The 25,415-nt window shown below is 39.6% G+C and overlaps 2 protein-coding genes across 4 annotated transcripts in view; both read left to right on the forward strand.

The window, feature by feature from the left end:
• The window catches only part of LOC6040797 (cation-independent mannose-6-phosphate receptor), a 209,579-nt gene that overhangs the window by 164,064 nt on the left and 20,100 nt on the right, over window positions 1-25,415 (forward strand). The window lies entirely within an intron of this gene.
• Window positions 21,316-24,492, forward strand: LOC6040803. The gene has a single exon (XM_038266673.1). The coding sequence runs from the start codon at window positions 21,408-21,410 to the stop codon at window positions 24,411-24,413; it is 3,006 nt and encodes a 1,001-aa protein (XP_038122601.1). The 5' UTR covers window positions 21,316-21,407; the 3' UTR covers window positions 24,414-24,492.

Here is a 25,415-nt window from a genome sequence, read left to right on the forward strand (position 1 = left end):
TTATCAGTATATTTTACTGTTGGTACAATTAAGATAACGCGAGCAAATGTCAAAAATAGTAGATGAGTTAATACTAAAACTACCAGTTGCAATAAATTATTACGATCAACGAATATAAACGAAAAGAAAACAGGACACCACGTAACCGATTGTAATGAAATTAAAACAATAGCAAACAAACGAACTTAACCGGCGTGCCTTCCTATCAACGATGACAAAAGAAGGACTTATAAAATTTAAAATATAAAAAGGCTCCAAAAACACGTTGCAAAGTAACCTCGAAGTCCTGCTACTCACATCGAATCCGAGAGATAGCTATCTAGAATTTTAAATGTAGTATTAATTCGACCGCAATCCTCCAGAAATTCTTCGTCGGCGTGCCTTCCGATCAACGGTGATGTAGGAAGGGCTTTATTCATTAAAATGATTTTATATCATAAGCCTTTAAACATATTCGTCGGCGTGCCTTTCGATCATTAATGATATAGAAAGGACTTAGTCCAGCAATACAACTTGCTTGTCTCGAAAAAAAAATCAGATCGTTTCTATCGAAAACTATGTAAAGAGAACAAAAAAAAAACTCATCGGCCAACGAACGCGCGAACTATAAATAAAGAAAAAAAGAAGAAGAAGAAGACCAATCACCCCATACACACAAACAGCGACACAAAAGAGATGAAACAACACGAATAAACAGGACTTCGCGTCCTCATAGGCACTGCACTAATCAAATTTAGTTCAAAATTTATTAGTCATAAAAAGTTGATGTCATATCTACAGCATTAAAATTATTCAAATAAAATTACATTAACAAACAGATGACAGATTTGCATGATTCTTGCTGTTTCCTTATAATAAAATCAGGAAAAAAAATCACTAAATTCTTCCACTGCTTAAAGTCAAACTAAAGCAAAAACCTCGAAAGAAAGAGTTCCGCGGTCATAATTCATCCATAAGTACCGTGTCCATTTTGCCACCAGCCAGGCCGACCTCCATTCTAGCAGGGTGGACGCAAAAAAAAGTGTAATTCACAAAACTTATGACGTCGCAAGAGGATAATTATGGTTCTTCATCCTGTCGAGTGACGGCCCCCAGATCCGTTAGCCGTCGTCGTCGTATGTACACCTGTACACGTGCATAAAGTTTCCGTTTTTTTTCTTTCTTTCGCGCCACCAGCTTCAAGCTAGCATCCGTGGTAGTAGGGGGTGTCCATAAACTACGTTTACTTTGTTTTGGAGACTTTCTTCTAAAATTTGAAAATTAATTAAAAATGGAGTAAGAATAAAAGATTGAAAATATTAACTACGTAGTTTACGGACGACCTCGTAAGCATCCGTGTGACACATCTGGTCACCACTAGATAGCACCAAAACCAGGCGTACAGGTTTTTTCGCTCACCTTTTATGGAGACCCCTCCCCCCTCTTTCCCTTATTAGAGAGAGGAAGAAGGGAAAAAGAACGCCGAAGAAGCCTCGAATGAAGTTGCATAATTCTATTGCCCCTCCGCATGGTCCAGGACCGCGCAAGTAAGTCGCTTATCACTAGTGCAGCTTCTGGTTTGCTTCCATTCTCATTATAAAACGGACGGTTGGACTGGAAGCTGTCTGGGCATTCAGGGGAAATGGGTGTACAGTGGGCAGATATGAAACTTTTTATAAATTTCAGGTCTTCTCCAAAAACAAAAACAAAACAAATTGTGAACCAAACAAAAACTGAGGGCGTTTATGTCACTGATCAATCAGTAAAAAAATTAGGCCGTTGCAAATATTTTTCAAAGTTTATGTCGCCCCCCCCCCCCCTTCCGAAAAATCAGGGGAAAAAAATATTTTTTCAAAAAAACATCAAAATTTCAATGGAAATAGAAGTCTAATCTACTGAGAACAATCTTAAATACCTTTTTCTGCATTGATAATCATGTTTAACATGTTTGGACTCGTTTAAAAATATTTTGAACATTTATGAAATTACAATGTGCAGCACCACAAAAACTTTTTATCTCGCAAAAATAAAATTTTCGTCAGTATTTAGAAATTTTGGAAATCAATGATTGCAAAACAACTGGACAGGTGTATGATGCATTTTAAAATACTTTTTTCATTCAAATGTTGACACCGTGGCCTGTAATTTCACTTTTAGCTTTTTTATGTTTTTGTTGATGTTTTTTCGCTGGACCAGAAAGAGCTGCAGGATTCCTAAATCAGTTGGAGAATTTATCTGCAACATCGCAGAATGACACTCTCGCCGCAGTTCTTCGTCACCCGTAAAAAAAATCTCTTCTAACCGATCGAAACTAGAAATCACATACAATTTTCCAGCAAAAAAAAAGTAACTAATTATACAACAGTTCATTTACCACTAAAAAAAAGTCATGCTTGTGCTTGAACAGTTTTCTACTTTGTAGATGTAAACAAAGTGGGATCATTAAAAAATAACGTTACGCATTCTCTTTATTCATCACCCAGTTCAAAAGTATGTTAAGAATAATTTGTACATGAAATCATAGAAATTTTTATCTAAGAAATTTATATTACCCCGATAAAATAAGTTCAATTACAAAAAAAATCTATCCAATAATTCTTTAAATATTTGAGATTTTTATTAAAGTAAAAAGCTCAATTAAAAATAAATATATTACCGTTGAATAAAATACTCAAAATTAAATATTGTTTTTGCTTTATGAGTGATCGGATTTTTTTCAAACTTTTCGATAGATAATGAGTGAAAATACTCAAAATTTTCACAAAACTACGTATTTTCAAAAAATATTCAAAAAATATGTTAAAAAAATTTAATAATTAAATTTCAAAGGATCTGAAATTTTACATACATTTCAACAGTTATTACACCATTTTTGAAAATACAAAAAAATCACAAAACTACGTATTTTCGAAAAAAAATCATTTCTCACAATATGGGAATCAAATATTGGAAAATTTGCATGCATATCCAAATCAAAAAAAAAAAGACACTCTAAATTTTCACAAAACTACGTGTTTTATCTAAAAATTTCAGTATTTTACAAAATTTTAGAAAATAAAAAATGTTCGAATAAAAACCTTTTTTTTTGTCTTTTTACAATATGGTATCAAATGATCGGGAATTTTCCATACATTTCGATAGTAATAAAAGTTTTTGTGAAATATTGGTGAAATACTTAAAATTTCCACAAAACAATCAAATTATTGGGATTTTTTCAAACATTTCAATAGTAATAATATTTTTTAAATACTCTCAAAAACCAATCAACTAAACAATCCCGTAGATATCTTAAAAACTAATATTTTGAGTTGTTTTTATTTTGATTCAATTATATTTGGCAATTTAAACCTTCTTGGTCATTCGCTGGCCTATTTTTGAGTAGGTATATTTTGTCAAAAATATGTAGATTTGTGATAATTTTTAATATTATTTTTTTATCGAGATGTATTTGATATTTACAAAACTGATTTTTTTTAGTATTTTTCGACTAAACGTAGCTTTGAAATTTGTTTTTCATTTTCAAAACTGGTGTCATTACTGTTGAAATATTTTAAAAATCCTGGTCATTTGATAACTTTATATTGTTAAATACTGAAATTTTGAGTATTTTTTCGAAAATACGTCGTTTTGTAATATTTTATCAAGTGAACTAAAAAAAACCGTTACTTAATCCACCTTTAGGTGGTTGATGCCTTCCTCTCATTTATAGAGTGATTCCAACCCCCTTAAAGTGTCCACATGGTTTATGAATTTTCCCTTACGTGATCGCAGCACCCAAGAGGTCCTAGTAAAAAAAAATGATGAGTAAAAAAACAGACTACCTACAGACTTTTTGCCAAGATTATACAGACACCGCCTTTGAGGAAAATAGCATCTCTCTACACGGCTTTTTCGTGGCGATCAGACCCGACCATTTGAGGTTATGTAAATTCAGACAATTTTTTAAACTGCTTGTAATTTGAGATAGGTAAGTCAAATCTTGAAAATTCTTAATCCACCAGAAATATCATTTCAGAACCTTTCTACAAATATATAATAAGGCAGGTTTTCATGCAAAAACCACCCTTTTTTGCAAATTGTGAAATTTATATGCAGCAGTTTTTTAGCATAACTTTTGATGTGCTTTACCAAATCTTATAAATTTCAATAGGGGCTTATGTGACCCCAAGACGAATCGAATGAGGCCAAAACGGTCCAAATCGGTTCAGTCAGTGACGAGATATTCCAGTGACATTGATTCGGTACACATGTCTACATACAGCCAAACACATAGACATTTGCTCAGCTTCTGATTCTGAGTCGATATGTATAAATGACGGTAGGTCTAGGAGGTCTAATTAAAAAGTTCATTTTTCGAGTAATTTTATAGCCTTTCCACAGAAAGGTGAGGAAGGCAAAAATATATAAAATATACCCGAGTTGTATTGTTAATTTGATTTTGGATAACCGCGGTGGATTATCTTGAAATAATTCGAACTGTCAAAAATCCACCAATACACATACTACATTGATCACACAAAAAACTGTGGTAGAAAAGTATCCACCGATAGATGTTTTGGTGGATTTTTAACAGTTCGAATTATATCAAGAAAATCCACCTCGGTTAACCAAATCAAATTAACAATGCAACTCCGATCATTTGATACCCATATTGAAAAAAGTGTTTTTTTTCAGTACAGTCCAGACTCGACTTATCTTTGATGGTCGAGCTTAAGTATGACCCATAAACTATTCGGTGATAAAATATTGAAAAATATGCAATTTTTAATTTAAAAAGGCAATCAAGTATGGAATATCTGAAAATTGTATGGAAATAGTTACGTAAAATCAAATATTGATCACAGGAGGCTGAATAAGCAAACAAGCTAAAAACGTCAAGAAACGAAAAAAAAACAAGACGAAGTTTGTCTGGTGTAGCTTGTAAGAATATGAAATCAACACAATTTTTTATCATTGCCTCAAATTTCAACAACTAAACGACATCTTACCCTAAAAGTCCACTGTTAAAGTCGCTAACTAGTGACGCTCATGCAAAAGCACGAGTCATCCGCGTGCTATGCTCCCCATAAAATTACCCACATAGACGAGCACCCCGTGTAGACCACTGTAGAGAGCCAAAGTGTAAATAAATGTGCTTAATTTATTGGGGTACAGTCATCCCACATATTCGGAACGGTTTCCAGATCGGCCAATGTTCAAAAAATAATAGCAAATCGATAATTGAACTTAATGACTCGCTTTTACCTTCATTTGAAAGCTTTTCTTGCGATCTTTCGAATGCTGTATCGAACATCTGCAAATTTTAACTTTTATATGAAGTTTTTGAATAATTACTTTGACCCTTGAAATCCACAAATTCGGAACACTTTTTTCTTGCGAATGTAAACAAACTTTGGATCTGTCCAGGAGTACATATTTATTACCAAATAATGACTTCTCACACTGAAACCAATGAAACTCAAGCTTAGTTATTTTTATACGTGGTTTGATAACTTTTTTTGTGAAAATATCAGTTAAATTCAGGTGTTCCACAATTGTGGGAGGAACAATAACATCCCACAATCATGAAACAGGCCATTTGGAGGCAGTGTTTTGCTGCTCTGGACAAAATAGTCTTGGAATGAAGTTTTTTGTTCAAAAAGTACTACTTTTACTAGTGAAATAGCGAGATAATGTCCAAATAAAGGTTCTAAAAATAGTAGGGTCGACAAAAAAGCTACTTTTGGCAAGCTATTGACAAATTATCATAAAAGTGTTCCGAATTTGTGGGTGTTCCGAATATGTGGGATGACTGTACGTCGAGGAGGACCCGCACCAACAAGAACACAGGACTTGGGAAGAACTGACGGAGGATGACATTTTCGTTGGACCAACGACCTCAAAGATGTTCCTGCCCGGGATTCGCTCGGAGGAACTTGATAAAATGAACTAATTAAACGCTTAGAAAAAAAGATTAAGCAACGCGATGTGTGCATCTATGGAACAGGTTAGTCAAGCTTCAAGAACTTGAAAGTGGATGCAAATTTTGCTATGATGTTTATATGCAATGGATGTTGTGTGCATAAACGGAAGCTCTAATTACCACGTAGCGGTATCAGCAGCGGATAAGTTGAATCAAGTGGATAATCCAGGTAAAGTTGTTTGCTTCTTGGATTAAACGGACGTTTAACTCACGGATAAACTGTATCGTTTTGTCCATTAAAGTTTAGTGCTGAACTGGTTTGGAGATGATCTTCTAGAAACGTTTTTTAAGACTAATTTGTTTGAAGTTGTTAAATCTTTCGAACAACTCTTGTACGTGATCTGCGCATCAATTCATTTCCGAAAATATTTGCACTTGTTCAAAAGATAAACACACCCTTATGAAAAATTACCCTCCGTTGGTAAACCCAAAGGCACCCCCTGAGTCGAAAAAATGCAAAATTAAACGCAAAGTCACGTAGAATCCATCGAAAGCCCATCGTGATGCTCCTCGCACGTAATCCTGGCCAAAAAGGCACGCACGAACGCAGGTATTCTGCACGCGTGTTTAAGAAATGCAAAGGTCGTCGAAGACGTCGTCATCGTCGCTGGCGAGGGTGAGCATTTTTTATGATTATTTGCATTATTAAAATAATCTTCCTTTTGCAAGCCTTCGAAACTTGCCGAAAGGAGAGAATTTTTCCTTCGACTCTATTGTAATGGTAATTTTCAAAGGGACGCGTCCGGACGGTTTTAATTGTTGCCAGCACGAACCCCGAGGACGTGACCCGCGTTAGGACCTCGAACTCTGTAGGAAGTAAAACAAGCCAGAACGTGATAATTTTAGTTCTGTCCGGTTTATTGCCCTTTGAGGGAAATGAAGCAATTCAGACTGCAACTTTGCAGGTATGCAAAAGCGTGGGAAGTTTCCCCAAAAATTGTATTTTGCATGCACTTTCCATCTGCTCCCAACGAGAAAGATTAGAACACAGAAATTAGAAATGATAAATATGAACGAAAAATCAAAGTCGTTCGAGGCGGGGTTCGAACCCCCGTCCTTTGGATTGGTAAGCAAAAATGCTAACCACTAGGCCATGACGACTTGGTGAACTTGGACTGGAATTAGGAATACTGTTACAGAGAGCGAGTTGTGGCGCTATAACCACGGCAAATAGTGTCCAGGGCATTCGTGGAAATACAATGTCCCATCCCAGAGGGTCCCGGAGTACCAAACCTTCTTAAGAGGAGCGGCCGTGGCTGACTGGTTACGGTGTTCGCTTTATAAGCGAATGGTTCTGGGTTCGATGCCCATCTGCTCCCAACGAGAAAGATTAGAACACAGAAATTAGAAATGATAAATATGAACGAAAAATCAAAGTCGTTCGAGGCGGGGTTCGAACCCCCGTCCTTTGGATTGGTAAGCAAAAATGCTAACCACTAGGCCATGACGACTTGGTGAACTTGGACTGGAATTAGGAATACTGTTACAGAGAGCGAGTTGTGGCGCTATAACCACGGCAAATAGTGTCCAGGGCATTCGTGGAAATACAATGTCCCATCCCAGAGAGTCCCGGAGTACCAAACCTTCTTAGCATGGTGCTCCCAACGAATACAACCAAAATCTCGGAGCGTATGGTGGTGTGCAGGGTAGGTAAACCATCACCATCGCACTATCATTGATGCATATTTCGGTGCGTTCCTCGTCTCTTAAAATTTCTCTTCTCTTTCGCAGCCGAGTGATGGTCGGCTTGCTATCGCGAATATCGAAAGCCCAGCACATCGACGAGAAATAGCCTCTCGCTGGCTCCGATGGAACTATCGTTCCAACCGGAGAGGCACGCACACGAAATTGCTGTATACATACACTAGAGCTCACGCACACAAATGAACGCAATTCTACACTGCCCATAATTGAAAATTCGGCTATTATGCCAAATCAAGTATTCCGAGAAAAACGCGTTTTAGTGTTTGTCACAAAATCTCTGTCAAGGCAATTTCCCATAAGAGTGGCATATTAGCCGTTTGGTTTTTCGCATCGGCAGCCAAGTCTAAACACTATTTCAGTGAAATTCAAGTTCCAGAAGATGCGTTGGAACATCCTCTACCACCTGGTGCTAATATCTCGTTTTTGCCAAAAGTGGATATTAGCCGTTTTTTCAATGGTGGGCAGTACAGGGCTTACGGGCGAGAGAATTTCACGATTGCTCTTTCTCTTGCTTTTTGAGCGAGGGGACTGGCTGTGTGAGAGATTTTTTTCCGTCTTACGCATCGGTTTGTTCGTTGCTCGCTATTTCATCGGCGTCGTTTTCGCTTCGCTCTCTTGATGCAGTTTTGGGAGAACGCCGAAAAATTGATGATTTGAGCGAGGGACGATATCTTAAAGCCCTCGCCATCGGCGAGGAAACGAGAAAATACCATCCCTGGTGGTGTGTCCCCACGCTTCTTCCTCCCCTGTCGATTCAGAATTGTGTTGTTGTTCGAACACTCAGTGCTCAAACCCAACTCAATTACGAGTCATCTCTGCGATACGGCTTTACGCAGTAGGCCTGGCCGCTTTAACGCTTGTGATGTTTCAATGCATTCCGATGCAATGGCGCACTGCAAATGTTAATGAATGACAAGAAGAGTGCTAGGCGTCATCTAACCTAAGGCACTCTCCAGGATCCCTTCGAAAGATTGGCTGCGCTAGGGTCTGATTAGATTAGATTAGATTAGATTGTATTTTGCATGCACTTTCCCAGAAAATTAAAATTGCTGTTTTGTTCATGGAAAGAAACTCACAACATCTGTTTAAAGTGTCACGTCTTCAACCAGAAGGTAAAATATAATACACCCCAAAAACTACACATTCTTCTGACAGTTTACATGCAATGCTTCACGCAAGAACCTCGTTAGGGGCAAGTCATAAAACAAGTTCTCTTGTTTCCCATTAAAATCACATTCCAAACAAGGCATTCACGAGAGCACAGGAAGAAAAAAAAAACGCTTCCTTCCCTGAAGAACAAACTTCTTGCCTTCTCGGGAGGTTTTCCACACCCCGGAGTAATCACACACGCGAGCGGGGGAAAATCTCGGAAAAAACATCTCCTCACTTATTAAGTCGTCGTTTTTCCGCGCGCCGTCATGTGTGTTGTGTGTTTTACGATCTCCTGAGAGATATGCAGCGAGTGCAATTTTATTGTTGAATTTTTTTTCGATGGGCCAGCAGAAGAAGTTGTGGAATTTTCATCATCCAAATGTGACAAAAGTGGATTAGCAAGAATTGTTGCGAAGATTTCGGCGAAGAGGCAAAGTACGAGAGCGTTGGTTTTTCATGCGGGCAGTAACTGTTCTTGTGTTGAAAGTGAGTAATATTCAAAATATTTGACAGTGAAACTCAGAATAAGACAACAAAACAACAAAATAACAAAAAAAAAAACAAAACAACAAATCAACAAATCAACAAATCAACAAATCAACAAATCAACAAATCAATAAATCAACAAATCAACAAATCAACAAATCAACAAGTCAATAAATCAACAAAACAATAAAAAAACAAAACAACAAAACAACAAAATAACAAAACAACAAAATAACAAAACAACAAAACAACAAAACAACAAAACAACAAAACAACAAAACAACAAAACAACAAAACAACAAAACAACAAAACAACAAAACAACAAAACAACAAAACAACAAAACAACAAAACAACAAAACAACAAAACAACAAAACAACAAAACAACAAAACAACAAAACAACAAAACAACAAAACAACAAAACAACAAAACAACAAAACAACAAAACAACAAAACAACAAAACAACAAAACAACAAAACAACAAAACAACAAAACAACAAAACAACAAACAACAAAACAACAAAGGCATTTGACCCCTATTTTTTTTCTTAAAAATCTCATAACTTTTGATAGAATTGACCAATTTGGATGCTTCCGGTTGCAAAAGATCCAGATTTGTCTATATTTTTGACTGTCAGAAGGGGGTCAAATATGGTCCACTTTTATCGGAGATATTCCGAATTCCGTTGGGGTACCTCGGCTCTGCTATTTGAGTTTTTGGTCAATATAACAGTTATAAAACGTCCATGATGAAAGGGTGGTTTTCTCTTAATTGATTACTCCAAAGTGTTGAGTTTGACTGTCCAAAACGTTCTGATTTTATTGTAATCGAAAAGTCTCCCAGAGTATCACACATGAGGTACTGAGGTTTTGCTTATTGCAGTTTGGATAACTGTTGTCGGCTGTGCTGATGATGTTGGTGGCGTCGATCAATTATACGGAACGCAATTTCCGTAAGTTAACAAAATTTATTCTACAAAAAAAGCCGTAAATGATGCAAAACTTCAAGGCATCATCCTAATACATCATCTTGCATAGATTCATGACATGGTCAAGACCTTGGGGCACCGGAACAGGTTCCAACCGGAAACGGTTCAGTGAGCTGATGTCGATTGGTGCCCAACTGGAACCGGCTACGATGCCCAGTAGGACTTAACCATGCCAATTATTTTTGCAGAATGATGTATTACAATGAGGGATTGAAGTTTTCGGCATTGCTCTGTGAAATGGTTTCGGTTCTGTTGACCAAAATCCCAATTAGGAGGGCCAAGGTACCCCAACGGAATCTGGAATATCTCCGGTAAAAGTGGACCATATTTGACCCCAATTTGACATTTAAAAGTATAGACAAATCTGGATCTTTTGCAACCGAAAGCATCCTAGTTGGTCAATTCTATCAAATGTTATGAGATATTTAAGAAAAAAATAGGGGTCAAACGACTACCCGAGCGTTAGAGTGTTAAAGACAATTTACCATTGCAATGGCATTTGTGAGCATGAGCATGAGCATGAGAGATCACCCATGGTTGCCCCTCCGTTGCTGAACAGAACCGTAATATCCTTTCAGCACTACTGATCATAGGCTTTGACTATCAAGTGGTGTTTCCCTTATCAACAGCATGTATGAATGCGCTGAAAAGATAAAACACCATGATTGCTAAAGCTAGATCAGTTGCGAATAGGTAACAGTCATTGGCCACCAACGGCGCCCGCCATGTCAGTTTGTAGACCTCGATTTTAAGGGACGGGAATGTTAGTTAGCGCAGGTTGCTACTAGGGCAGCTGATTTACTCTGTGCTTACACCCCACGAGCGCCAGGAACCTGAAAACTTGTTAGTAGGATAGGGTGTTTGGTCAGGATTCATCATAGAAAATGATGATGTGACCCAAAATCATAGTGTTTGTTGAAAGGTATTATATTTTATTCTCAAGGCAAACAATCGGATGCTGCGGATGAGACATTTCCCGTTTAACTGTTGTTAAATTTTTAATGAAATGGTTTAATCTTAGACAGCCGGCTGTGGAAAGATAAAACCAAATAATATTTATTTATAATATGAGATGTTAAACGCAATGCTGCAATGATAGCATAGTCTGATTTTTAATTATATAATCATTTAGTTCATGAATTTGTTACGAAAAAGACGCGACGAACTCAATCATCAAGTGCCTTCCTATCTTCTTTCTGTTAGCTAGATAAGGTATTGATTTTCGATGCCTCTCGAGCTACGATGCTATGGAGAGGGCTTAACACACAAACAACCGACGTCGAGCCCTCCGAGCTACGGAGCTATGGGAAGGTCTTTTCAACACAAAAAGACTCGCGCACCACACGACGTTCTTGATGAATCAAAATAATTTTGTTACGCGATAAGCCTAACGACCTCGGATCGTTTTTATCGAAAACTATATCACAATACACGACAAAAATGCGAAACAAAAGGCACTAACAAAAAAAATCACTTATCACTCCGAATATTTTTACGACCACGTTTACCATTGCAATGGCATTTGGGGCCATTTTCTAATTTTTCAAATTTTTTGAATCAAAGCTAACATTTCAAAAGGGCCAAATATTCAATGTTACGCCCTCAGAAAATGTAAGTCTCTATTAAATCTTTTTTATATTTTTTTTTTCGAAAAGACCGGAAAATTCACGATTGTTTCATATCTTAACATTGAAAATTGGACCATTGGTTGCTGAGATATCGACATTAGAAATTGGAGGGTTGCTTGGGTGAGACTAAAAAACTTCAATTATCCGGTTTCCTTTTCTTTAAGCCGCTGTATCTCGGCAACCAGAAGTCCAATTTTTAATGTTTCTTAGACAATTTTATATCATTTTTTTTGATCATTTAAAAACAATATTTTCAGAATGGTCACTATTTAAAAAAAACGAAAAACTGAATTGATCAGATAATTCATTCAAAAGTTACAGATTTTCGAATATTTACGTACAATTTTTGTATGGACAGCTGCCAAAATTGTATGGAGGCTTGTATGGGTGAACCAATGACACAAAATAACTTTGTGGTCATAAGGAAGGCTCCAACAAAGCTTGTGCCAATCCAAAAATATAAATAAAATCCGTTTCCGGTTTTGGTAGAGAAGGGCTCTTAGGAACAATAGACCAGAAAAGCAACAAGACAAAGGAACAACATAACAAAATAATAGCAAACAGGGGAAAACATATAAGCAGAACAAAAAAACAAATACAGGATAGAGGAACAACAGAATAATAAAAAAACGAGCAGAACAACACAAGACTACAGAAATTGAACAGGAAACCGGCAGAAAAAAAGGAAAGAAGAACAGAAGAACAGAAGAACAGAAGAACAGAAGAACAGAAGAACAGAAGAACAGAAGAACAGAAGAACAGAAGAACAGAAGAACAGAAGAACAGAAGAACAGAAGAACAGAAGAACAGAAGAACAGAAGAACAGAAGAACAGAATAACAGAAGAACAGAAGAACAGAAGAACAGAAGAACAGAAGAACAGAAGAACAAAAGAACAGAAGAACAGAAGAACAGAATTGAAGTGTAGAAGTATAGAAGACTAAAAGACAAGAAGAATAGAAGACAAGAAGAATAGAAGAGTAGAGGCGCTGTTAAAAGTCGAACACAAAAAATCAACAGAAACCAAATCCAGAAGAACATAAGTGCAGAGGCACAATTTGGTAACAGAACAAACAAATAAAAATATAACAATGAGTTTAAAAGAGAACTAAACTACTACTAGGTGTTCCAACGCTGCCTGATACACTATACCCAAATCCTTCTCAGTATCTCGCCTGCCACCCAAGGCAAGGAAAACTTCCTGGAAAACGTGAACACATCTTTTTCCAGGTATGTGCAGGTCGTCACACACACACACCCGCAAACCCACGCGAGACAAAAAGATAATATGTGAATGCTCTTTTATGGATGCACGCGATATACAGTGGCGGCGGCGGCCTGCGGGAAAAGAAGAACAAGAGCAAACAAGTTTATCTCTCCTCGAGGGGTCGTAAAAAGTCACCGCGCGTTTTCCGACGGAATTAGGCAGACATTCAATCCATGCCACCCGGCAGCGGTGGCGAAGGGAACAGGACAACCCAGGAAAAACAGATTCCATAAAAGTTGTAAAATGATCATAAAATCCTACTACATACATTGCATTGGCGGTGGTGAGGATGAGGAAGGTGGGTGTCCCGGCAATGTTACGAACTGTCAATGAAATCCCGGGCCGGCGACGGGAACTGTCAAATTAGCTGTCATAAATGTACGGTGAGACGTGACTTTGTTGAAGCCACCGTCACTTTCTCATATTTCCTATCGCCAGCAATAACAATAATAATCACACCAATAAGGTTGGTTTGGCTTCACCAATCGAGGAAGTGACGTTGTTTACGTTTTACAACGGTCATGATTTGTTTACCGTAGGAAGCCAACCGTTGCAGGAAACGAATGCGTTTCCAGCTTGGCAATCCTTTCCTCTGGATCGAACGAAACTTCGAACAGAGTGTGAACAAATAAAAAGGAAAGACCCTTGAAAGGAAGACGACGAAGGGATGCCACGATAAGTGTAGATTAAATATGTTTATGAATGTGAAACAAACTTAAACAAAAATAATCCTCTCTTTCGAAGGGCTTCAGGGAATGACACGCCGTAGCAGGTTCATCGCGGGGCAGTGGATGAAGTTTGAAGTTTAAAGAGTTTGGTTTTTGGAGTCAAATGTTTGCGTCGACTTCATTAATACCCTCTTTGTTTATTTGATTTGAGGTAAATATTGATTTGGGAGGATCGGTTTGAAGTAACGCAGTTGGTGGTATTTAAGTTATTTTTGTCAACGATGCAATTTGTTTGTTTTTTTTTTTTTTTTGCTGTGATCGCTATAAAACTTTCCATCGACAAACGTTTTCTTGACTTAATAAAAAAGGAATTTTTATATTGAAAAATATTCGGCAAGATAAAAAATACGATTTCAACATTTTTAAAAATAATTATTTTTTCAAGTTACAGTTGTAATGAGAAATCTATCTAGTTTATTTCTAGACGTTTACAGATTTCCGATTCTCAATGTTTATTTTACAAAAACATTAAAAATCTCACCTGTCACACAACAGAGCGTACATTTCTCTAACGCAAGCAATAAGGAAAAGAAAATCTCTCTGGAGCAATTTGTAACACGTGTCGTTTCCAAGCACTCCATTATTAGTAAAAGTTGAGGAGTGTGTAGGCGTTTAAAAATACGTCTAGGAATTTCTCAAAACAAAACAATGGAAAAAGAAAACATTTCTCACGAAATAAATTGGGAAACTTCAAAGCGAACAAAAATGCTTTTCTTCATTAAACTCATGATTTTTTTTCTGTCCTATTAAAATATCATCTTTCCAATCAGATATCTACCAGCAAAAAAACTTCCCACTTTCTCCATGGGAAATATTTTATTTTCAACAAAACCGTTATATCCTCGGCAGACTGCGACGAAGGATCAACGACATCCCAGTGGCGTCCTTTCTTCGAAGAACAACTTCCTGCCGAAAGAAAAAAAGAAGATGATCCGAAAATGTGTAGGATTTCTGATGTTCTTTTTTTCTTTTTCTCTAGCCCCGATGTTAAAGCTCTCAAAAGGAGAAAAAAAATCGTACGTAGGATGTTCGCTCGCACTTTCAGTGAAACATGAGCAGCAGCGAAGAACACACAAGTCAGGAACGAGCGGACGAGAAAATATTAATGTTTTCTATTAACAAAACATCCGAATATGGATTTTCGCCCGCGTTCAATCAGAACTGTATTAAGGATCCGGAGGAGGATTTTTTTGTTAGTCTGAGTTTTTTTCTTTCTGCTTCCTTGATAAAAACGAATGAAACGAGCGCATGCATGAGTTGAAGCTATTCAATTTCGTGGAAGGAAATGAATCTGAAATGGAAAGAAAGAAAAAACGATCGAGAAGGCAGAGTTTGTTAGTTCTTTGAGGGTTCTACATATTATGAAGGCATGTTGAATAAAAGAGGCCATTCTGTAAGCAGTGTAAATTTGTAAAAATACCCTATTTATTTAACTATTTCAAGATAGAAATTTTGTCAATCACTAGAAAAAACTAGCATCCTCAATATTGCTCCTGGACCCATCTTCATTAATAAATATTAACTCAGAATTAAATTCCCAGTGAAAGCCTGGGGGTCTGAAATGTTGCTCAAAATATGCATTTGATTTCTTCGGCTATGGATAAACGATTTTTTTCAGATTTGTGTCACTCGGTCCATAGTTTGTTTTTGAAAATAGTTAACGACCCCCAGGTCTTTTGTGGTCCCTATTGCAAGTTTCAGCTCGAACCTAGGAGTCAAAAGGCTTGAATGGTGAGAGCATCCAACGAACCCATGATCATCCGCTTTACAGCGGACAGCGTTATCATTCGCCCACGCCTGCTCACGACTTGCGGATATTTTTTTAGCTTTTACGAGATGTTGAAAGTAGAGAGGCTATATGGAGAGGCGAAATTAACTTGTTAATTTTTTGTAAACAATAACAATAATAACATTCAACAAAAATAATTTAAAATGATTCGAACTTAATTCTGCAAAGGTCTTATCGCTTGATTGGAACCGCGATGTGGGGTGCCAATCAAGTGACAGTTGCCCCACCATCTTCAGAAATTTGTTCTAAAATTGATCAGGGGGTGTCTTTAAACGACAATATTTCCAAAACGCTAATATTGATGCCCCACCTTCCTTGAGAATCTGGTCAAGCAAGGGTTTCGCCGAAGGTTATGAAATTATTTTAAAGGCTTTGTATTTAGTTTTGACTGCAAAAAACAACCAAATTGATTTTTTTGAATGAATGAATAATTCTCATACCCACCGGCAAACAAAAAAACCAAATTGATTTTTTTTTGCAAAATGTTTGAATTGTTTTGTTTTTACATTTTTACATTTTTTTAATTTTAATTGTCTAAAAAAATGGCCATGAATAATAGAACCCCACAAAAAAATGTTCTCGAAGAATCTTGTTTCTACATGGAAATAATTCAAAGAACTTGTCTTGTTGGAATGAATGCAAAAAAAAAACATCGGTTTATTTTAAAATATCAATTATATTTCAAATAAATAGCTCATCATTATTTAAGGAACCCAAAACATTAATGTAAAAACGGGTCTCCTACGAAAGGACGAATCTCAAAAACCGAATTACTCGAATGGCAGAATTCTCATAAAGCCGAATCCCAAAAAGCCTAATGCTCAAAGGCCGAATCTTATAAGGCAAACCGCGTCCAAAAGACGTTAACCTTGCCATGCATGCTAGTGAGTAAAGTAGAATGATTTAAAGCATTTCAAAAGTGTTTCAATCTTGTTGTTTATTGAATTATGGTGACGATAACCGAAATTTTATCAAGTAATTAAATTAATTCAAATAATTACAGTTAATGTTTTGCGGCAAATAAATAGAAACTTTAAAAATTTAGTTTGCAGCAATGCTAGAAAGCTTTGCCTTCTTTATTTCGAAACCATTTTTTGTTACATAACTATGGTTTATGATTCATTTATCAGGTTTTTTTTATTTGGCGAATTGTCCGTTATGCGAAACGACAACTGGTATTATGATTAATTTCAGGTAAGGGTTTTATTTTTAACAAATAAGAAAAAATCTGAACATTTTGATAATTTTCGAATTTACTGTGATTTGAAAATTGAGGTTTTTTTTGTTTTTGTTATATAGAATGTAGAAAAACTCTTGAAAATTATTTTATAAAATAAATAAAGCCGTTTATAAAATTGGTCAATTTACAGAATCTTATGCAACGAGTTTCAAAATGAAGTTTTCTTTTGGAGTCGTATGTTTACTAGAATGGCTCGAGACGGTCGATTTTTCAGAACATATTTTTTTCGGTTGCTTTTAGGACCCTAATCAGCTCCCCGAAGTTTGGGTGCGATTATTAGCGTCCACACTTTGCTTTTTTTTTTTAATTTTTACGGGAATTAGTATGGAAAAACGTTCTTTTTTACATTTTCTTTTTTACCATTTTTATTTTTCACTAAATTTTTCAATCCATCACAATAGCATTAAAATTGAGAAAATTCTCTAAAACTTTCTCGAAGAAAGTATTGTGCTATTTTGCTCCTGTTTTAATATACAGCGTGCTCAAGTTTTAGAGAACTTTCTCAATTTTGACGCTATTGTGTTGGTTTGAAAAATTTAATGGAAAATAAAAATGATTAAAATCAAAATGTCAAAAAGAAGGTTTTGTATGTATGTATGTATGTATTTGAACCCCCGTCTTGGCAGGACTTTGCCATGACCACAGTATATTTCAACTGAGACGGTTCGGTTAGTAACCACCATATATCTCAAGAACCTTTGAATCGAATACCTTTCTATGGCTAACGATTTCTTCTGAAATTGTACGGACATAGATCGGTAAAGCAGATGACTTGGGCCAGGCAATCCACGACTCCCTCGTCCAGTTCATGAGTATATGAGATGGCCCTGGACTGTTTTTGAGACGGTGTTAGTAGTTATATAATAGGGACGTGGCGTTACAGTATGTAAAAAAAGTATTTACACCCCTTGGGCACTATGCACATTTTGTGATGAAACATGTAAAAAATTTAAAGTTTGACTGGAACCTAGTACTACGTTTTGTTCAGAAACTCATGCCAAACATTTTGCTACGAAAAGCTCATGAAAAGATGATTTCTATAAAAAGTTATATAACAAATACTATTACGAAAATAAAAAAGGTGCAAAAAAGTATGTACACATTTCGAAAAATTAACATAAATAATGTTATTTGTTGACAAATCACCATAAATCCAGTCTCCCAACTCCAAATAGGCATCCTTGACTGATTAAAAAAAGAATTTGGATTGAATATAAAGTTTACTAACTACTTAGTATAAAAGTTTATATAACTCTGGAAATTCTATATAAAACTTATCTAAACTTAATTTTGCAAACGTTTAATTCAACTAAATGTCAATATATTACCATATAATTGCTAAATAAACATTTTGGAGTGGGTATAACACCGTTTTGGGGATATTTGTATCGATAGAATAGATTTTTCGTTGGAATTTCGTACCAACCCGGAATTACGTCGTAGGAAAATCCGCCTGCATCCGAACCGGTCCACGATTCACAAGTCAACCTATGTGGAAACGGAAAGGGCATAAAATTTCCGATCTTTTGATACCCAAACATCTAGGTTTTCTTTAAAACCTACGTTTTTGAATACCTGGGCAAAAAGTAAGTTTGATCCACGAGAACAAAAATTACGAAATTCCATACATTTTTGGCAGGTTGCTCAAACGAAACCATAACAACGTTTTTGCTTAGGTATTTTAAAACGTAGGTTTTAAAGAAAACCTAGATGTATGGGTATCAAAAGATCGGAAATTTTATGCCCTTTCCGATTCCACATAGGTTGACTTGTGAATCGTGGACCGTTTCGGATGCCGGCGGATTTTCCTACGACGTAATTCCGGGTTGGTACGAAATTTCAACGAAAAATCTATTCTATTGATACAAATACCCCCAAAACGGTGTTATACCCACTCCAAAATGTTTATTTAGCAATTATATGGTAATATATTGACATTTAGTTGAATTAAAAGTTTGCAAAATTATGTTTAGATAAGTTTTATATAGAATTTCCAGAGTTATATAAACTTTTATACTAAGTAGTTAGTAAACTTTATATTCAATCCAAATTCTTCTTTTAATCAGTCAAGGATGCCTATTTGGAGTTGGGAGACTGGATTTATGGTGATTTGTCAACAAATAACATTATTTATGTTAATTTTTCGAAAGGTGTACAAACTTTTTTTGCACCTTTTTTATTTTCGTAATAGTATTTGTTATATAACTTTTTATAGAAATCATCTTTTCATGAGCTTTTTGTAGTAAAATGTTTGGTATGAGTTTCTGAACAAAACGTAGTACTAGGTTCCTGTCAAACTTTAAATTTTTTACATGTTTCATCACAAAATGTGCATAGTGCCCAAGGGGTGTAAATACTTTTTTTACATACTGTACATCGTGCTGCCATCTGGTTTTAGGGGGATGGCGTCGCTATTTTTAGACCACGTTTTCCACTTTTTCTCATCGAAACCGACTACTTTATCGACTTTATTTTGCTGGGCGAGATAGGACGCCGTCTATTTTAAGACGATGACTCATCACTTTTCCACTCTTGCACCTCAAAAAACCAGGTGGCAGCACGATGTAACGCCACGTCCCTATGGTTTGATATGTTATACCTTGTGACATTATTGCACCACTACGGATCAATTCAGTTCTAGAGCAATAATTCCGAGATGGCCGACTGGTTAGCGTCCCAGACCATCAATCCAAAGGGTGTGAGTTCGAATCTCACCTGATTCATAAAGTTTTTTTTTGTTCATATTCAAAGTTCAATTCCTGATTCGAAATTTCAACGAAACCGACCGGGATTTGATCTCTGAACCATCTGCATTCGAGGCAGAAGCCGCAACCATTAAGCCACGGAGCCGGTTCCAAAAAATGTTAAAAAGAAGGTTTTCCGCACTAATTCCCATACAAAATTCGAATGCAATGCGCAAAGTGTGGACGCAACCAATCGCTTGGGGTGTTATTTTGAGACCCAAAAGGCATCAAAAATACTTTCTGTTTTAATTAGATCATTTTATAATTTTTCCCATATAACGACGAGCCAGTCTAATGTTTATCCAACGAAGTTTTCTGAGTGTTACAAACGAGTTCCATTCAGATAAAGTGATCTCAAGATATAGCTATTTGGAGATTTTAATTAAAAAACATTCTTCTCAGATTGTGTGTACACTATGCACGAACAATGCTTCAGAATAGTCAGGAATGACAAAATTATTCCAAAAGATTTTTGAGAATTATCTTTACAACATTGTACAACATCGATCAGTTTCTAATTTCAGAACAAAGCAAAAACAATCACCCTCTCAAATGAGACGTTAAATTCCAGATAATTAGCTATTAAATGGCTCTTTAGAGATCGAGCGTGAGGGCCCTCCAGATGCTGCAGCTGTCACAAAAACACACTAAAAATAACTCTCCAAAACTCCCTTCTCCACGCACGACTAGACGTGCGCCAAGGCATAAAAAGCTGTGACAAAGTCGTCCCTTAGTTCCAGCCGGGGGCTAACGTTTATGGAATCGAGAGTGTCAAATTTCGTGTAGGTACTCTTTGTCTTCGCTCTGGCAGGCGCAGGTCAAACGCTAAGTGCGTGCGCCATAAACACAAATCCCCGGGCCTGTTAATTTTCCCACTTTTCCTCCAGCAGCATTGAGTAGGATTGACTTGAGGGGCCTTTGGGATATTCATTTTCCGGGAAATGAGTCGTTGACCTTTCTTGGGCTAATGCTTTGAGAAACGATGTGATTTAAGTTATTATCGATGCACCTGCTGGAACGCTTCGTTCCGCTTCCGTAATGGGTTTGAGGAGGTATTTATAGGCGTTCGACGAAGTACCGACAATTGAAACCGAATGAAGATGGTAGAAGAGGGTTTAAGTATGAATCTGTCGATATTAGTCAGGTTCTCAACGACGAATGACGAATCATTCCAATAATTGTCAGAGTGGTAATCACTACCGATACCAGAATCGTTATCTTCGTACAAATTGAACAAATTGGCGTGTGAACACCTATCGCCGATAAGCACAACATCGCGATATGCTGTTGATGTTCGACGACTTCCGTTGATACCGACCAGTAGTCCGACCTTTGATTATGTGTAACTACCATATTGTTTACAACACCCTCACCAGACGCTGGAGTGTTCCGACGTCACCAAGAATGCACATTCCAGAGTTCACGAACGGTTATCGGGCTCGCGAATCCTGCGACATCAACAGCTCAGAACGCATTGTAGTTCTGGGATATCTGACAGCTCCATAACTGCCACCGGGGATGATTTATTGACTCCTCTCGATGTCCACTGGTTTTCGCACTGATAACCCGTTGACACTTGATGGACATACGTCGTGTCATGGTTTTCGTTTGTACCTCGGTATAAAAGATTCGGTAGCGTCCTTGGGTCAGCTAGTTTGCTTGTGGAACAATAGAAGAATAGTCCTCCCGCGTAGTGTTCAGTGATCGCAGAAACTATCAACACTTAAGACTTGAAAGGATGCGGATATCGCCGTTCCCGGGAGGGATCTGGATTAGTTGTGTCATACTTGGGATCTTGGCTGCGGAGCCAGTCTTTGGACAGCTACCGCGCAACCCGTGTTTGCCACGATGTGTAACGTGGCAGGAGATCTACACCCTTTGGCCGACGGCCAACGAACAGGAGTACTGGCAGTGTGTGGCGATGGAGAGCGATGAGTGGTGGACACTTCAGCGAATCACGTGCCCCGAAGGGTCGGTATTTGATTACGGGTGGCAGCTCTGCGTTGACCGCAATTATGTTCAGGGAACAGTATCAGTTCAGTGTGGTGTGAAGACTCCTGAAGTGCCTCCGATGGAGGGATCTCTTGGAGTTTGTCCCGAACCTGGATGCGTAACGTTCGAGCAGATCAACACGCTGTGGGCGATTCCAGATCCGGAGTTCTTCCTGCAGTGCCGCCCCGAACCGGACGCAACTTGGGTGCTCAAGCAGATGCCATGTGCTCCCGGAACGTTGTTCCACTTTGGATTGCAAACCTGTGTAACTCCAGACGAATGGCTCGCTTGTGACGGCCAGGTTCCGAACGAACCAACGGATGTTCCACCAGTACCTTCTCCGGCTCCGACTCCAGTGACCACAGTTGCTCCTACACCACCTCCTGTAACTACCGTAACACCAACGCTACCTCCAGTTACCACCGTTACGCCAACGTTACCTCCAGTTACCACCGTTACGCCAACCTTACCTCCAGTTACCACCGTTACACCAACGCTACCTCCAGTTACCACCGTTACGCCAACCTTACCTCCAGTTACCACCGTTACGCCAACGCTGCCTCCAGTTACCACAGCTCCACCCCCGGTCACCACCGCAGACCCCGACCAGGACGTGGGAGACTTCTGTATCGAACCTCTGTGCGACACCTGGCAGAACATCAACACGCTGTGGCCACTGCGGGATCCGAACTTCTTCTACCAGTGCCGCCCGGCGTTCGGTGGCGGCTGGATTCCCCAGCAAATGCCGTGCGCCCCCGGCACGGTGTTCAGCTTCCGGCACCAGGTGTGCGTGTGGCCCATCCAGTGGGTGGATCCTTGCGGGCCTGCTGATCCAACCACCGATGACGATGTAACTGACGCGCCTACTACTGTGACAACTGGGAAACCTACACCAACTGGAACTCCCTATCCGAGCCCGATCCCAACAACCACGCCAGAAACTACCACACCAACAGCGGTACCTCCGCCTCCCGGAGTGGACTGTCTTCGACCGAACTGCGTTTTCCTGCAGAACACGGACATTCTCTGGCCAACCAGGACTCCGCAAGACTTCTATCGCTGTATCTTCCTGCTGGACACGTTCTGGTTCCCATTCCTGGACACTTGTCCATTTGGGAAGTACTTCAGCTTCGAGTACCAGAGCTGCGTGGATCCGCTGGACTGGAACGACGTTTGCGCAGCCGTTCCGGAGGATATCACCACAACTCAGATGACAACGACTGAAGCCGTCGACGAAGGAATTGATCCGTTGCCGGTCATCTGTGGATCACCACGCTGCGATACGGTTCGCGAGCGGGAACTTCTCTGGCCAAGCACAGTTGCTAACCAGTTCTACGAATGTGTCTGGGTCGAGCGCTTCTTCCAGTTCATTCCATTCCCGAAGCGTTGTCCAAACTTTTATCTGTTCGACTTCATGAAGCAGGACTGTGTTCATCCACTTGAGTGGACCGACATTTGTCCGATCTACCCTACGCTACCACCCAGCTGTCCGGACTGCTGCCCGACTTGTCCACCAGGAGAGACCACCACCACGGTCGCTCCTAGCGATCCCATAAACGTACAGCTTCCGATTGTGTGTGGGGTGCCACGCTGTCGCGACGAGGACGAAATCGCGTTTCTTTGGCCCGATCTAGACCCGCGGGCGTATCACCGGTGCATGCCCACCACAAACGAGTGGCATCAGGCGGTTATCTCGTGGTGCGAAGTTGGGGAGATGTTCCAAACTCTGGAACAGCGGTGCGTACCCGAGGAAGAGTACGAAGATATCATCTGTCCCATCTATTCGGAGCCCATTACGGCGGGTACCGCCGGAACACCGACGGAAGCACCAGTCACTACTCCGGAAGAGCCGGAAATCGAACCGGAACTAACTTGTGTTGATGACTTCGATCCAACTAGCCTCTATCCGATCACTTGCGATGTACCGCGCTGTGTCACCCAGGGTGATCAGAACATCCGCTGGCCAGCAACCGACAGCGAGACCTACTTTGTTTGTCAAGCCCTTGGAGTCGGTAGCATTCAGTTCCCAAGCCGGATGCGTTGCGCCGCAGGAACTCGTTTTGACTTCTTCCGTCAGTGCTGTACCGTCGAGATTGCTACCGTAGAAGTTTGTCCCGTTTTCCCTATCGCTAATCCCGTCCTAACGTGCTCCAGCGAGTTCAACGTGTCCAGCATCCTCCCGGCAGCTTGCGACGTTCCTCGTTGCAACGGTCCCTCAGAAATCGTTACCTTCTGGCCTTCCCAGCTACCCAACAAGTACTACGAGTGCAGCGAAAACACCTTCGGGAACCTTTTCCCGCTTATGCAAGACTGCCCCACCGGAACCTCCTTCGATTTCTTCCAGCAGTGCTGCACGATCGAACCGGCCCTCACGGCCGCCGAAGTTTGCACCCTCTTCAACGAACCACCAGCAGTCCCGTCCATTATCCCGGAACCGGCCCCCATGCCCCTCCTAATCTGCGACCGCCCACGCTGTGAAACCCCGGAAGAGCGCGCCCAGATGTGGCCGTCGCGAGACCCGACCCTTTACTACACCTGCGGAACCGACTGGGACGGAACGTGGCGTCCGTACCAGTACAGCTGCTCGTCCGGCACGCTGTTCCTGGCGGACCGGCAGCTTTGCGGTGAGCCGTGGCTGTGGCAGGAGACCTGCGGTGAGGAGGAGCCGGCGACTTCGACGACGGAAGATGTGACGGATGCCAGTACGCAGCCATCGCCGAACTTGACACCGCCGAATTTGCTGCGCAAGTGAGCTGAGGGACAGCTTTTTTGTTTGTTGTAATATAATTTTTAAATATTTTGAGTGGAATAAATGTTATGAACCCCAAAAATGTCATTGCTGCAAAATGTCCAAATAATTGGCAAACCTGACTCGGAACGATGCGTCGCACTTTCGCCAACTGCGCGCTGTAAAGTCCCATACTGCGCATTTTGTTTTTGTTGATCTTCTTTTTTGAATCGCTTGACATTGTTGACAGGTATGTTTTTATTGCATCAAAAGTGCAGAAAATCGCTGGCAACAATGTCTACGGCACATTCTGAAATGCCGCGTGGCGTGTACCTTTGATAGAAACGGACAATATTTTTGTTTTCATACTGATCAAGTCAAAAAATCATGTCTACTTTGATTGTTATGATTTAAAATGTCAAAGTAGTTCAGGAAAGTTGGACATAAAATGTCCAATGAAGGCAATGATCAAAACAGTAGCGGAGAAGGATCTTCTATCGGACACCCAGATGAGTCCGAGTTTGCTCTCGAAAGTGTTGAACGAAGCGAAGCATTGCTGACAGATGTCCGAACTGTTCGACCCCAGGCGCCCAGGAGGCGACCTCCAACATCCGCTGCAAGATTGACTTCCGATCCATCTTCCGCTCAGCTGAATCCAGAGCTAGGGATTGGCAATAACAGCAGTGAGGATGAGTCCGTCGTGGAGCTCAAGCCTCGTACGTGGGAAAAGCCGAAGGTTCGCTGGATTGACGAGCTGAAAGCTGTCCAGGCCAAGAAGGCTGCTTCCGTTGGTTTTGGTGAGGTGTCGAGATCGGTTGGTCAGGAGTCCGGGTCGCTGTCATCACCTTCGGTGATGGTATCTGGGACAGGTCGAGACGAAGAACAAGAAGGTTTTCTAGCTGCTTCCCGAAGCTTCGAATCTCCGACGGGTGTGGTGGTTATTTCCATGAACGAGGTGCGTATGACAGCAGAGTATAGAATAATTAAGTGTAAGTGTGCTGTCCATTTGTCTTTGGTTCAAGACGC

Source organism: Culex quinquefasciatus, chromosome 1, assembly GCF_015732765.1.
Source record: "Culex quinquefasciatus strain JHB chromosome 1, VPISU_Cqui_1.0_pri_paternal, whole genome shotgun sequence".
Taxonomy (NCBI): domain Eukaryota; kingdom Metazoa; phylum Arthropoda; class Insecta; order Diptera; family Culicidae; genus Culex; species Culex quinquefasciatus.